A 17,264-nucleotide genomic window follows, 5' to 3' on the forward strand; every position below is an offset into this window, starting at 1 on the left:
GTTTGAAAAAATCTAAGCAAATCTATGGTTGTTGGTCAAGAGGGAAAATCCGAATAAACCTCCCGATACTTCATTTAGGGGTAAACTCACTCTGGGGTACACCTCAAGAAAGAAAGTCTGGACCAATCAGAGAGCATAAACATTCCTGATCATTTAATAAAAGGAGTGGTATTTCAAATTAATTCACAGATTATTATCAATAACCATGGCAACACCAAAGTATAATTTACATACAACACCAAAATAATATCCATTTTCTGTATATATTTATTTATAACAAAAATATATTTTATAAAAGAAACTCTCACAGTTTGACGTAAATTGTATGGGAAATATGTTTTAATACATACAAATGATGTAGCAGGTCTGGTGTTCATAAAGCAAGTATACTTTGCATTGGTTTTATTTTCGTTTGTGGATGACTTTTACCTTAAATATATTTGGAATTTGAAATGAAGTAGAAATGAAAATAAGATTCACAAGACTTTATATTTTTATTACCAGTATAACAATACAAATGCAATATGATGCACAAAAAGCCTGTAAATCCTATATAAATCCTACCCAAATAGTCTATTTGAAGTGAAGGAGTGTCTTATTTTGAAGTTAATCAAATGTATAGCATTTGTCTTTCTTGGGGAGGAATGTAGTAGATCAGGTTTTTCCTTTTATTTTTTGTTATCGTTGAATTTTGCTCCTGACATAAATTACCCACATGGTATTTGGACTTTATATTTTTGTTTATATTTTGGCAATAAGTTACATGTATTTGACAGTTCCTTTTCTACTTGCTCAAATACAAAGCCATACAATGGACAGACCGGTAGAGACAGCTGGCCTTGCTAACTAAATTCTTCTCCATACTGGAGTCTCCCTTATGTACATCTGTATTTTGTCCCTTTGTAATTACTTAGACCATTTGGGTTGTTATTCTTATTTTTCATTTCTACTTCATTTCAAATGTGAAGACAAGTACTGGCTGTACAAACACCAAACCTGCTGTATTATTTTTATACATCTTTACTGAATAACTGAGAGTCATAGCCAATAGTATACACAAAATAAACATAACTGTGAACACATAGGAGGTTTTGGAGTATGGGACCCTAAATGTCCATTCTTCCAACTCCACCAGCAAATACAGTATATATATATAAAGAGAGAGAGAGAGAGGATATCTATATTGTGTGATTTCATATTTGCTTTATCCAACGAGTTGAAATGGTGTATATTTGCAAGAATTTCAACAAGCTGGATAAAACAAATATCAAATCACACAATTATAGATGTTCTATTTATCTCATACGATTTTCATTTTTAACAAAGCTTTGAGATAACCCCTGTGAAACTATGTTGATTGATTTCTACCCAAATCAATGATGCGTAAATTGATGACATCACACTGTTGACGTTGACATGCCAAAAGAAAGTTATTTGTAGATACAAAATATGAAATCTTGGAATGATAGTTGCTGCTTCCTTTAAAATATATGTGACAATCTGTTGGAGATTCGTTTTATACAAACTTTTGACTAGAAGTAGTACAGTTTTGTAAGGACCAAGACATCATGAATTCTGCTCTGAAAATCATTCTGTGTATGGCGACAGTGCTGGGCTACTTGTAGATCCATGGTAAGTTATATAGTATAATGTAAGAAAGCATTGTTGAAAGAGGCTAGAGGAGCTTCCTGCATGGTCAAATGAATTTTGCACCTCCAATTTCACTGCTAGGCCTAACGTTTTCTATGAGAACAAGGGGGGGGGGGGGGGGGGGGGGTTAACATCCATTATCACTGTAGCCAGTTTAAAAAAAAGAAGACATTTCATTGAGGTAAAACGAGTCTTTTCTTGTTTTTAACGAACATTTTTGCTTTCACAAATAGAAGTTTCATTAAATCTAAATCTTGAAGTGAGGGACTGTGTCGAAACCGAAAGTGCTATTGATAAAGTAACCCATTGATAAAGCATAGGTTTATCTAATGGGTAGTTTCCACCACACGTATTAGATACATGTAAATATATAATATGAAATTGTCCATAGTAACACAACCCTTGAAATAATTCTAATTAAAAGAATAATAACAGTTTTGAAGTATTACACAATTAATTGTTACTCCTTAACATAGTGAAATGTTTAAGTTTTCCTATCCCAACCAAAGCACCACCATTATGAAAATTGAGCAGATGAGAAAGTTTTTTTTATATAGATGTATATGGAGATTAATTTATAATACATGTAATTTACAAGTAATGTATGTTGTTTTCTCAGAGATGCATATACAGGACCTTCAAACAAAAAATTATTTCATATGACATCATGGATATTGTAATCATTAAAAAAATTACGTATTGTATAGGCCCTTAAATATCATCAACTAACCAAGACATTGTATATATTGAGCGTTTTTCCTGAGGCAGATTTAAAGGCTGATAACTCTGTCTGGAGTTTTAAGAGAAGATAGGTAACCATGGTGATGACTAGGGAACCCACAAGGAGAAAAGCTGTTTGCCAATCTACAAGACTGGCTACATAACTCAATGGAAACCCAGCTAACATGAGACCAACTGAAAATAGACAATAAAACAGAATGTATTACAAAACATCTCATGTACAAACATCAACATACATCGTATCAAGTTTTTATAATACAGCACTGTCCTACAGTACAGCACTGTCCTACAACACAGCACTGTTCTTTAATACAGCACTGTCCTACAATACAGCACTGTCCCATAATTTCCTATGATACAGCACTGACCTACAATACAGCACTGTCCTACAACACAGCACTGTTCTTTAATACAGCACTGTCCTACAATACAGCACTGTCCTATCATACAGCACTGTCCCATAATTTCCTACAATACAGCACTGACCTACAATACAGCACTTTCCCATAATACATGTATAGCAATGTCCTGCAATACAGCACTGACCTATAATACAGCACTGTTCTACAATACAGCACTGACCTACAATACAGCACTGACCTATTATACAGCACTGTCCTACAACACAGCACTGGCCTTTAATACAGCACTGTTCTACAATACAGCACTGTCCTTCAATACTGCATTCTCCTATAATACATGTATAGCAATGTTCTACAATACAGCACTGTCCTACAATACAGTAATGTACTTTAATACAGCAATGTCCTACAATACAGAACTGTCCTATAATACAGCACTGTCCTAAATCAGGGTTCGACACTAACATTTTTAGGCTTTAGTCCAGCTGGACTAGTGCTTCTTTACTTTTACCAGTCCGTGCATGATTTTATGAGTCCGTCAAATAAAAAAATAAATAAATAGAATAAACATTGCAATGTACTTTTTATACTTTTTTAAAATAAACAAAGCATTTACATGAAATGTTTTATTCCAAGATTCGATGAAATCTTGCGATCGAACTACGATCATATTCCCGATCTCGTTCGTTTTTCTCTATACATGATTACATCATCCAAACGTCCGACATCTTTCTTAATGTGTCATACTAAATCATGATCTCTAAAATGTTTAATTTCATACCAATCAGTCCTAAAATTAAGCGTCGAATTGACTCGGAATTACCTAACTTCCCGCCAAGAAGCTAGAAAGCTAAAAATACATGCGGGGTTTTCCAGTGAAAGTTGTCGAGAATTGAACATCGGTATATTTTTGATTTTTTTCCAGAAAATTTTATTAGTCCGTACGGACTAATAAGCCACAGATTTTATTAGTCCAAATGAAAATGTATTAGTCTGAGACTAACGGACTAACGTTAATGTAGAACCCTGTAAATACAGCACTGTCCTATAATACAACATTTTTACTACTGTATCATGATCATATTGATCCATTGATACAGCACTGTCCTACAATAAAAAGCTGTCCTATAATACAGCACTGTCCTACTATGCAGCACTGTTCTACAATACAGAACTGTCCTATAATACAGAACTGACCTATAATACAGCACTGTCCTGAATACAGCACTGTCCTATAATACAGTGCTGTCCTAGAATACATTTTTACTACTGTATCATGATCATATTGATCCATTGATACAGCACTGTCCTACAATACAAAACTGTCCTACAATACAGCACTGTCCTACAATACAAAACTGTCCTATAATACAGCACTGTCCTATAAACAGCACTGTTCTACAATAAAGCACTGTCCTACAACACAGAACTGTCCTATAATACAGCACTGTCCTATAAACAGCACTGTTCTACAATAAAGCACTGTTCTACAACACAGAACTGTCCTATAATACAGCAATGTCCTACAATACAGAACTGTCCTATAATACAGCACTGTCCTATAACACAGTGCTGTCCTACAATACAGCATTTTCACTACTGTATCATGATCATATTGATCTGTTGAAGGTCATGTACCATGTAGAAACTTTGATGAACTGCTAGTATATAATTTTGTAAGAGTTGAAATTGACAGCCTGAGAGAAAACCATTGTCAACCAAAGTGCCAGCAGAGGTTGGCATTGATTTTCCAAGGGGTCAATTTCAGTTATCATCCTTAAAAAAAGCACTTTTTGTTTTATTATACTGAATGTCTCATTTATCATTAAGTTCAGTTTTGAACAGCTTTCAAACTCTCCACTTCTGGTTTTCTCAAAAAGAAAGCTTCAAGAAAGATTCAATGACCTCTTTATTGTTTGTTTGATATTCACCAGAGTCCTTTATCATCTAAAGTTTATATTTCTGCACTTGCAGTATATGGGGTTCTGCATTAAATTTACTGTCCTATACACATTAAAGTAATGAATATTCATGTCATTTAATAAATAAATATAAAAAAAAATTACCCCTGTCCTTTCACATACAATTGGTAAAATACTTACTATTAGAAAATATACATGCAATTGCATGTGCAGTCCCAGCAATTCCATCAGGAGCAGTTTCCATAGCAATGACTCCAAACAAAGATATTGGTCCATAAATACTCAATCCTATTAGAAATCCTACTATTGTCACAATAACCTACAAAGATTTTCAGAAAAAGTACTTTTATAAATATTACTTGCAATAAAATAAAACGAACTGTATTTAATTCATGATGCAGTATCTACTCACTTTAGAAGAAGATTCACATATTTGGACTATGAAGAAATACAGAACACATCCTAGAAGAATTTCAAAATACAACACTAAAGTTTTCCTTATAATAGGCCTGGGTATAGTGGAGTTCTGGAAAAAAGGTAATAGTAAATAAATAAAGATGAAAGCTTATTCTATCTTGATACTGTTGGGAATAAACTGACTATAACATTAGAATGAACAAAAACTATTATTTCCTTTGTATCTTGTAACATGAGCTTTGACTGGTTACAAAGTTGGGTGTAAATTTCCGTACACCCGACTTGAGCCAGGGGTAAAAAATGTGATATCACAATGCATAGTTTCTCTATGATAAAAAGCAAATAACATGATGTCACGATGCATTGTACGACATAGTAAATCTTATCGACAGCTTGAAACACAGTTGATTGGACTTGTTAACAAAGACTTTATTTAGGTACATAGGAAATAAATTCATTATCCAGGTCCAATCAAGGGTGTACAGGATTTACCCTGGGTTGTGGTCCATACACCCTTAGGCCTTAGGGTGTATGGAATAAAACCCAGGGTAAATCCCTGTACACCTTTGATCGTACCTGGATAACTAATATTTTCCTCCTGGTGCTTACATGATAATATTTTACATGTATAATGAACTTGTCAGTTTGAATGCTACTGTATATGTTTATGATATCCAGTGTTTACATGTACCTTAGATACCAGGTAATCAGACAGGTAACCTGCTGTGAATGATCCAACAAATCCTCCAATATCTACACTACTCAGAAAACCACTACCTACAAGTAAAACAACAACATTATTATTTTAATACAGTCAAGCCTCGTTTTCTCAAGCTCAATAAGACCAAGAAAAAACTTCGAGATGTACCAGTATTTGAGATATCAGGAGTTAAATAGTTAAAGAATAACTGTGGACTTCCAAATCACTTTGACATATATCCATGGTATTCGAGATATCAGTGTTTGTGATACCGAAGTTCAGCGTATTTGTTGTTATCATATGTATGAATAATTCCTAGCTCATTGAGTGGTGAGATCCAACATTATAGAAATCATATTAAGTTATAATCATCTGCACAAGACTTTCCAAGTGAACATAACATGTATTTCTTTTTCTACATTGAACCAAAAACAGATTGAGATTTTCCAAATTGATTTTCTTCTAGGTGAACATAACAGTTCTTTTTACTACATCAGATCAGTAACAAGTCAAGAATTTCCCAATATTTTAATTCCACTTCTCCATTCTACATTCAGTTAGGACTTCAACAAATGTAAACAATCAAGAAAAATAGCAAGGTTTGCTAAAAAAAAGTTTGTATTATTTAATTATTCAATTGTATAAAAAAAAACCAATTATTGCTGTTTTTTGTTCACTCACTATGATGATTTAGTTTCTTTGAGATTTTATTGATAGTTTACTCAACAGACTCTAAGCTACCAGAGTCCTCCACTGGCATAGCTTCCTTCTGTATTATAATACATTCACTGTAAATCCCTTACTTTTTTGTGAGAACAATATCTCTACATTTATTCACAGGAATTAATTTTAGTGAATACTTCACATGACCAGTTATGAGTAATTTACTAAAATTTATATTTTGAGTCAAGGCAAGTTTTGCAAAACTATGCACAAGAATATAATTTTCATTTTAAGGTAATTGATTTGCAGTATATACAGAGATTTTGAGAATGACTCTCTAAAGCTACTTTTCCAATGAAAGAAATATTATAAGCTCACAGACGACAATCTTTATTTCTTCACTGTATTACTATGTAAAACTTTGACCCTCTAGGCCTATAATTGCCCCACTCCAGCCCCAGGCCTAGGGTAATGATTTAAATCACTTTAATCTTCACTGCAAGGTGATGTTTATATGATACAAATGTATTTGTAACCATGTTATTCTTAAGAAGGATATTTTTAAGGATATTTTGTCTTGATAATGTCATGTTGCCCATGGGATCATTTTTGAACAAACTTGAATCATCACTTCATGGGAATATATAATGTTTACATGTACCAATATAGCTAATTGTGACACGACACAGTATATTTTCCTTTGAAATCTACCATACAATAAATATGATATAGAACACTTTTGGTAGGCCTTTCGTATGTAAATGAGCAAAACTACAATAACTACAATACACACAGTCTGTGTTTAGCAGTGTTAGAAAGCTGTATCTTGAATGGAATAAACATATAGAATCATTAGGACAGCTAGTGCTATTAGCATTAACTTACATTTTCTGATAAATAAAAGATAATAAAATTAATTAAATCCTTTAGTAATAACTACCCTACATTTCCTTCGTAAATGATGATAAAAGAAGCAATGCATAATCAGGAACAGTTCCAGATTTAGAAGTAAAAACCTAGGAGTTCTTTACTCTGGTGCATCTGTCCCCTTCTGTTAACAAGGTAAATGTATATTCTTTTTTGGTCAGCCTTTTTTTTTAATCAATGGACAAGCATGATCACAAAACTGCCCTTGCTTTTCATTAACACTAGCAAAAACTTCAAAAGTGATTTTTTTTTTATTATTCTTTCAAGGGGATATATTCAATTTTAATGTGTGACTGAGAAGAAAAATTTTCACTGTTTATTACTGATGCAGGTTTTTGTGTACTAGTACCTGTGAAAACAGTTTGGTGTTTCTCCTGCACCATAAATAGCTGGGACCATTGTAAGACACTATGCTGGACAATAGCTGTTGCTAGGTAACACATGCATACTCCAAGGAAACCAGGCAAAAACAATAAGTCCTTACGGGAAATATAAGATTCCGACCTCTTGACTTCTGAAATATGTTATAACAGCAATTAGTATTTTAAAATAGAAATATATTACTGTAATTGGGCTCATTCTCTGTTGACAGTACATATATTGAATTATGAATATTTATAATCAACAATTTCTCTTCTACAAAAGGTATAATATGGTTGCATAAGTTTATGCATAAAGCAGATGAAATTGAATATCTTCCTCAATTTTCTTCATTAAGAAGTAGAAATACTTTCAAACATCCCTTACCAATGGAATAAATGCTTTCCAAAGACCTTTCTTCCGAGAATGTATAAATATTTATGAGTATATAATAATAGATATGTTATAATGTAAATGATGATTGGAAAATATTTTTTAGATAAATAAATCAAGAATTTAAATATTTCTACTGATATATAATGGATGTATTTATTAAATTTATAATAATTTGGATCTAACCATGCATTTACATCTCTAGCCATACCTGTACACTATAATTAACTACCTATAAGGGCAGGTCAAAGGTTTGAAGTTTTCTTGAAAGCTATTGGTTAGTTTGTTAATATTTAAACTTATGGTCATTTATTTTACTGCAAAAAAATGAACATTCTTTGTCTTCTTGAGATAGAAGTCAGACCTTCATTTTATTGACTTGCAACATTAAATTTTTGAGACTATTTTTACTTTGTGGTAAGTACTAATTTTATATAAATGATTCCTTATTGTTAATAGTCGATTAATAGGTCCAGTCTATAAATTTTCAAACATAAAACACACCTTTTAATAACAGTTTGAATAACTATAAGAGAACTATAGGAGAAAGATATTTTTATCAATTAAATTTTTAATTACAGCGAACAATAATATTCAACACTGACAGTGTAAATTGGTACATGTATGCTCAATTGCAAATCACACAATATTTTATGATTTTTATGATTCAGATATTGATTTCTTTATTCTAAGTGAAAAAAAATTTTATTTTTAATAAAATATGTATTTCAATTTTATACATGTACTGTGTCAAAGTCCTTTACATGTCATTGATTTGCTGTAAACAAATGGAAGAAAGTGCATCCAAACATATTCCTCATGGTAGCCTTTTCCTGCCAAGTTGTGAGGGACTTTTAGTTTAATTAGAACAACTTTTATATCAAATACTGGAGAAAATATGTAATATTTATGTAATGGCTGCAATAGTTGTCTCCCTTAATGGAGAGTAAATGTTCATTTCTATTAAAATATATTTGTATAGATATATTATCTAATGGGAACCGTGTATAATTGATGTAACATGATATTATATATTTTTTTTATTATTATAAATCAAGGTTATTTCATTTTGAATGTATACTCCCAATATATACTCCCAATGTGTCTGAAAAAAGACCAAAACCCTGAACAGGCTTGTTTATGCATTAAACCCCTGTTCAATACATAAATGAATAATTTTCTTATCAGTATAAACAAATTGCAAGTGATGATCTATAATAAAGTATTATCATAACCACTACTAAGAATCAATTAATTCTTACCCTTCTCAATATTGTCTTTGTCTTGCTTTTTGTAGCTAACATCAGAAGGAGGCTTGTCCTTCACAACCATGAAACAAAAAAAGCCAACAACAATTGATGTTGCCCCTAAAACAAGCCAATTATCAATTATTAACAAACACTTTATGGAGGCCTTTTTTGCTTGGCACAACCAAATTGAACATCTGAGTTTGACCTGAATTTGAGTCTCTTATTCAATATTGCAACCATCCTGTACCTCAAAGCTTAAGATATGTGCTTGGAAGTATTTAATCTCATTGGGATTGTGTGAATTCTTTTATGTGTTACTTATCAATGTTCAAGATATTGAAGGTTACATTTATTTGTTTTTTTTCTCTCAAAATTTGCATTTTTCCCAATTAAAAATTCCATTTTACATATGAATCATTTTACAATCCAACATAATGTGGAATCATTAAAATTCATGGGGGCCAATTTGCGTGGATTGTGTAAATTTTACAGGTTCATGGGGGGGGGGGGGGGGGGGGGTAATTCTGTGTATTCTATTATGCCTACAAAATGAAATATGACTTTGTAACCCTAATTTATTAATTCGTGTAGGATGTAAATTCGTGGATGAGAGGTTACCCATGAATTCCACGAAAAGTGAGCCACCACAAATCTAACGATTCCACAGTATATGAGTTCTGATGATGAATCCATTTTGAAACATATAAATCTCCTCAATCTAATTTAATATTTCAGTTCAATTTTCAGATCTGATGAAGAACAAACAGCGCATGAAAGTTCTGGCCCATACCTGCAATTTGGATCCCCCATCTCCACCCCAGTTTTGTGACTAGAAGAGTGGTTACTACAGGTCCTACTGTTCCAGCAAGGTTCATAGAGGTGGACACTACACTCCACACTGTACCAAACTGGTCAGGGCTCGCCCACTGATAATCATAATAAACAGTTAGATATGCAAAGTATATGCAAGTTTCAAAAAAAAAAATATTTTCAAGTCTGAATGAACTAAAATAAAATAAAACATTTTCTCAAAATTGAACCCTTATCCATTTAAAAACTTATTTATTTGCATTTGTGATATATTGGTTTCATGCATACATGTATTTGTTTAATTATATAATAACAGTGTTGTTTCAATCTCCAATAATTAATTTGCATAAACTGGAATTATTTTCTTTGTTTTCTATTACCCAGTAAATTGATATTAATCACTAGTTTATTTCTTATTCCTAGACTTCTAACATAAAAACATGAACTTCTGTAAAATTCTTCTTTCTTTATATTTTGAACTCCTTGATTTATGATATAAATGAAACTTTTATCATCATGCAGACATACTGCTTTCAGTATTTTAGCAATGGATGTCCAGCCTGGTCCATGTGTCAAACCATTCAGGAACCACCAGAGACTGAGGAAGAACACAGAATCACAGCCTGAAATTAGGGTGTTCTGTTCAATAAATCATTATCTTTTAATATTTCTACTTCACATGTAAATTAAAACAGTGCATCAATTTCTAAATTTTATAGACTACATACTTTACCAACTTGAGAGTGGCAGACAACAAGTTTTCTAAATGAAATTTCCTTTCATATCACAGAATGTACCCGCACTAGATAGCAGTTTAATTTATGGCTTTATTTTCTTCATCATTAAATCATCAAGTAAAATACAACTTACAGTCAAACCTCATTATCTCGACCTCTTTGGAACCAAGAAAAAACTTTGAGATATCCAAGGATTCAATATATCAAGGGTAAAATACTAAAAGAATATGGTATGTGGATGGGACATCCAAATCACTTGGACATATCCATGGTATTCGAGATACCGAAGTTCAACTGTATTAGCATGCTGATATTTGAAATTTAAGAATATCACATCTCATTTTATTATACACAATGGTAATTAAGACAGAATAAATCACATATCTTTTTCTATTCAATGACACACCTGTGAATATGATGGCAGTAATTCCAGAACACACAAGTCCTGAGGACAGTAGAAGTTGTGGGCTAAATATATCCCCAAGGACTCCACAACAGAACTTACTGATTGTGTAGGCAAGTGACTGGCTGCTGACTATAATACCTGCATTTAATGAAAGACAAATATTTAAATACAACATTCATTATCAATACATGTTCTTTTAAAATCTTGATCCAGAAAGATCCTATAATCATGGGAATTCACTTAAATTTATGCAAGATTTTCTTTTTTTTGAGTTTCCCTGCATGGATATATCCAGATAAAATTTCCTCTGTTTGTGTGTGTTGGGGGGGGGGGGGGGGGGGCAAGGGCTGGGGGTTAGTGCAAAGTGAAAAAAAATATCTTGATTAGAAAAAAAAAGAAATGCATTACCTGCTATATCTAATTACTGTAACAATTGTTTTATTAAAACTAATAAAACCTTACAAGATCCATTGGTGCTTACACTATCAGTTTGGTACAGCACCTGTCTAGAGTTCATAAGGTGCCAGGTTCAAATCCTGGTCTGGTCTGGTTTGTCACATTTCCTTTTTTTCTTTTACATATAGCAGCATGTCCTAAAGGCAGATCGCCAGGAGTGATCCTCCTACTCATTTTAGAAATATTGACGATTTTATCCAGATTCCTTAGCATGATTTTAACCTTTTATACATGTGCGATAATGCCCAACGTTTGTGCCAGGCACATTAATGGAAGAAGAAGAAGGGTTGGTATCTTTAAGGGCAAAGACATTAAGTTATTCAAGGAGGGGGGATGTGGCAATCAGCAAGGTTTAACCCATGGTGGCCAGATAGCCTTATTGGTTAATAGAGCACCTGTCTAAGGTTCAATGGGCCCAAGTTCTGATCTGCTCTATCACATTTTTTCTTCCCTGCTGCATAAGGTTATATATTTCTTTAAACATGTTTAATAATCAGTAAGCATACCTAGCTGTTTTTCATCAAAATTTCCCTCTGTGGCTAGTACTGGAATGGTGTAAGTGAAGGATCGTCTGACGTAAACATACAGTGTGTAAGCAATGTATACACTGGTGAATGTAACAAACTGCTGGACACTCAGCCTTCCCATAGCAATAAAAGACAGATCTGAAACAAGTTCAAGAGAAAATAGGAAATAAAGCCCAAAATGTAAATTACCTTATCATTTTGAGAAAGTTTTCCCCTGCATTTAAGCTAAAATCATTAAAATACCATTTTAAACAATATTTAAAGCCATTCATCCACGTTTCACCGTGCCCGAAATTTCTCTCTCAAAGCACGCTAAAGCATGCTCATGATGCTGTTTATATTTTTTATCAGATCATGTCATAAACTTGCATATGTTTGACACTAGTTATATAAAAACATTGCAATTTTTACCAAATATTTTGCTGTTTAAAAATAAAGAATTTTAAGAAAGAAAGAAAAGAAGAAAAATCCAACGTACTTGTATATGGGATCCCGATCCCGATTATTTTTCGCTTATACTTCAAATACATTTTGTAATGCGAATTCACCGAGCACAATGGTATATTGTCACAAGTATAACTTTTTTGTTGAAAAATACTATTCGTGTTTGCAGTTTTGGCTCACCTGAGAGTGTTGTTAAAATTGGTAAAGGAAAACCCAGACCGGGGCAGATTTAATCAAAAAACCCGAGTGTGTTCAGTTTTCATCGTAAATACCTCAACAATCGAATTGAAAATTTCAGAATATGTTTTTATGCCCCGTAATCGAAGATTCGGGGGTTTATAATTTTTGCCCTGTCCGTCCGTCTTTCTGTCTGTCTGCTGTCTGTTTAACTGTTTGTCCGTAAAATCTTAAACATGCATTTCCCATAACTTTTGTTTGGTTGGAGCTATGACTTTCATATTCACATGTATTCCTTGTGACAAGACGTTTCTTTGGATACCATCATATTTGACCTTGACCTTGGAGTTTGACCTAGTTTTGCAAAACTTAAACCAACTTTAACCTTGGCCATAACTTTTGAACAAATGGTGCTAGGGCTTTAATACTTCACATGTGTAATCCTTGTGACAAGACCTTTCTTTGGATACCAACAACTTTGACCTTGACCTAGGAGTTTGACCTGCTTTTGGAAAACTTTAATCTTGGCCATAATTTTTGAACAGTTCGTCCAAGGGCTTTCATACTTCACATGTGTATTTCTTGCGACAAGACCTTCCTTAGGATATACCAACATTTATAGCACATTGACCTTGACCTCGGAGTTTGACCTACTTTTGAGAAACTTTAATCTTGGCCATAACCTTTGAACGGTTGGTACTAGGGCTTTCATATTTCACTTGTGTATTTCTTGTGAGAAGGCCTTTCCTTGGGCACCATTAATTTTGACCTTGATGTTTGTCCTACTTTTGAAAAACTTTAACCTTTTCCATATATATTCAATGGTTGCTGCCAGGGCTTTCATATTTCACAGGTATATTCCTCGAGACAAGACCTTACTTTGGGTACCAACATACATGTATTTGATTTGCATCTGAGAAAGTTTAACCTTCTCTCTTTAAGTTGCCATACGGGGGCATCAGTGTTTCACAAACACATCTTGTTTATTTATGTAATAGATTGAAAAGTACTCGCTGAATAATTGGCTTTGTATACGCGAGAATTTCGATATATTCTCAGTGGTTTTCTTTTTATTTTCAATTTTGATATTAAGTTGGATTGTTTATTTTCAAAATGTGTCTACAGAAGCACTTATAAACCGATATTTTACGGTATTTTTCATAGTTGCAGGGATCAACCATTAAAGTGTTGAATTATTCCGATGTTTAACATCGTATATTAACCAAATGCTAGTTTGCTTTAAAACCAGTGTGAGCACATTTCTACTAATTACTGTATCTTGTAAATTCTATAAACATCAATACACACATATCACCTTAATGTCAATCGCATCATCTCGGGTTGTTTTTCCGCTTGTCGGATAGGCCCGAGAAGTTTCGATTGCCTTAATGTATGTAACATCATTATGAATGCTGCTGTGTATAAATCAAAACTCAACACTTTTGTCCAAAATGTTAGGTGAACACGAGTGAGATAAATAATAGGCCAAAACCTCTTCGTAATCTCGTATTTATTCATTACATTAATCCCTTTTGAACAGCTAAGTTTAGTAGAATCATTGTATTTTGTGTGTTCTATCATTTTCTTGTTAAATGACCAAACAAAAAAAAAACGTAAAAGTTTAACGTAACGACTAGTGGAAAGAACCCTGAAGTATGAAACACTGGGAGAAAAGAATACATTGTAGTTAACTTAATTCTTATATATGACTTTTAATTATTCAAATTTATGGTTCACGCACCCAAAAGATAAATACGGTGGCTGCTATAGGACATGGTATGAGAATTTTTTTTATTAATTCGTGGCCACGAAATAAAAATTCGTGGCCACGAAATAAAATTCGTGGGAACGAAATAAAATTCGTGGCCACGAAATAAAATTCGTGGGAACGAAATAAAAATTCGTGGCCACGAAATGAAATTCGTGGGAACGAAATAAAATTCGTGGCCACGAAATAAAAATTCGTGGGAACGAATTTTTATTTCGTGGCCACGAATTTTTATTTCACAATTATATGTACATATAGTGTTAAAATGATAATTTGCTATGGACCTAGTGAGAGTCTGTCCCATGACACACAGACACAGTTAGATTATTGTAACTGGCCCGCACTGATAAACATCATTATAAATACCCATATATTTAATTTGCATATATATTAGAAGCAGCTGAGAATTGGTACATGCATTATGAACATAGTCTAGATGTAAAAAAAAATAATAATAATAATAAACTCTCTCTTTTGCTCTGTGCCCAAAATTAAAACAAGACATTCAAGCCGATTCAATTGACTGTTCTGGAGTTTAAGGCAGTTCAATGATACTGCATCCAAAATGACATCCTAACCAAATGATAAAACAAAATGAAAGTGTTCTCTTCAGCTTGTCATCATGCTACATGACACAGCATGAAATCACGATTTTTTAGATGATATGATACACAGGGACAATTTTATATTAGCCAAGTTATGTATTTTTCTTAACTATAATAACTCTGGCAAGTTTTGTTCCTGATATTAGTCAAGGCAACCCGAACATTAATGACTTTAAGGGCTTATTTGCTGTTTTCTCACATTTTCTATTGAATCCTGTCACATAGTTGTAATGAAATAAAGACACAAAATCTTAGCATGTTAGGAGTATAACTTCTCATGTGAAACATGTTCTACGTAACAGCATCGAATCTCATTGCTCATTACACATATATCCCGTTGGCTCATTCCAATTAAATGATAATTATATATAAGTTCGTTCATCTTGAATGACATAAAACAGAAGAAGCTAAAAATGGCATTATGTAGCACAAATTTATTTCGTGGCCACGAATTTTATTTCATGGCCACGAATTTTTATTTCGTGGCCACGAATTTTATTTCGTGGCCACGAAATTTATTTCGTTCCCACGATTTTTATTTCGTGGCCACGAAATTTATTTCGTTCCCACGAATTTTTATTTCGTGGCCACGAAATTTATTTCGTTCCCACGAATTTTCATTTCGTGGCCACGAATTTTTATTTCGTGGCCACGAATTAATAAAAAAAATTCTCATACCATGTCCTATACCAGCCACCGTAGATAAAGGTGCAATCACCAAGTTGATAAAATTGCAACGTTGTCATAGTTTGTCGCTTAGCAGAAGAGTAGGGGGTGTAGAGCGTTAATTGACAGAGTCTTAGTATACATGTATGTATGCAATCAGCAGGGCACTAGACAAAATTGCTAACGCATCACCATAGAAAATTAATATTTACTTGTCCAAAACTTGTTTATGCTATACTTTAAACAACTGAATTTGCTACTATAGTAAAAAAATAAAATGGAGCTATTTCTCAAATTAAATTGCTCAAGAAAAGAAAAGAATTCTGCAGAAAAACCGACCAAAAAAGTAATAATTGGGTTGCCTAGGTTTGTAGGAAAGTTTCGACGTGTTTTGACTTCTTGCTGTGTCCTCTTGGGATGAAAACAAGATAGTGAATAAACTTTAATTTTTTGCACTATCGGATAGGATATTGTTCTTGGTGAAGTATCATGTCAGTGACACAGCATAAAATCCTAAATAGTCAACCAATTAAACTAGCTTAAATTTCTGTTTTAATTTTGGCAAAGTAGTTTAATAAGTCAATGAGAAAGAGAGGGGAAGGAAGAGATAGTATTGTTTTTCTTTTACTAATTCTGTAGATTTTGATCAAAGTTTTAGCATCTCAAGCCCAACATATGTCAATGTTTAGTGAGCCATGAAGGTCAAGATGAAACAGCATCAATTGCAGTTTGAAGAAACGTCGGAAGAAGAAATGGCGCTGAACAATTTAGATGGTAGGGATGCGCGATTTTATCGGTATACCGGTATATCGTGATCTTTTATTGCGTGATACGTATCGCGATACGGAGACTAAAATACCGGTATTTGGTACATAATTATTAATTCCAGAACTTACTAATTTATCGTGCTTATTTGTTCGAACTATTAAATAGAAATTACAGAAAGTATAAAAAAAAAAATGTTGAAAAAAGTTAAACTACGGCATCCAAACATGCTTTATATTACATAAAATAAAAATGGAAAAAAGTAAAATTATATTTTTGCAGATGAGTGTATTTGTAAGAAAAATTATGGAAATTCATTAAAAATGAAGTAAAAATTCCTGGTAAGAATATCCCGATTTTATCGCGATATTTTGGGAAAAAATCGTGATATATCACTTTACAAAAATTTTTGGCGATACCCATCCCTATTAGATGGCGTATCAGATCAGTATTACAAGCGTCAAAAGCTAAACAGAACCTTTGAATACGATCGAAATACCTGCACAATACACTGTGTA

General features: G+C 33.0%; 1 protein-coding gene across 1 annotated transcript; it reads right to left on the reverse strand.

Moving 5' to 3' along the window:
- Positions 1 to 241: 241 nt before the first annotated feature.
- On the reverse strand, positions 242 to 12,454 carry LOC133188645 (glucose-6-phosphate exchanger SLC37A4-like). Its single transcript, XM_061324182.1, has 10 exons — positions 12,301 to 12,454; positions 11,339 to 11,476; positions 10,724 to 10,818; positions 10,176 to 10,311; positions 9,398 to 9,502; positions 7,732 to 7,896; positions 5,784 to 5,869; positions 5,088 to 5,201; positions 4,856 to 4,994; positions 242 to 2,565 (listed from the first exon to the last, which is right to left on the reverse strand). The coding sequence occupies exons 1-10, from the start codon at positions 12,440 to 12,442 to the stop codon at positions 2,372 to 2,374; spliced, it is 1,314 nt and encodes a 437-aa protein (XP_061180166.1). The 5' UTR covers positions 12,443 to 12,454; the 3' UTR covers positions 242 to 2,371.
- Positions 12,455 to 17,264: the final 4,810 nt, after the last annotated feature.

The sequence above is a fragment of the Saccostrea echinata genome, unplaced genomic scaffold (assembly GCF_033153115.1).
Source record: "Saccostrea echinata isolate AGI-Se365-2 ecotype Australia unplaced genomic scaffold, CSIRO_AGI_Sech_v1 ptg000001l, whole genome shotgun sequence".
NCBI lineage: Eukaryota > Metazoa > Mollusca > Bivalvia > Ostreida > Ostreidae > Saccostrea > Saccostrea echinata.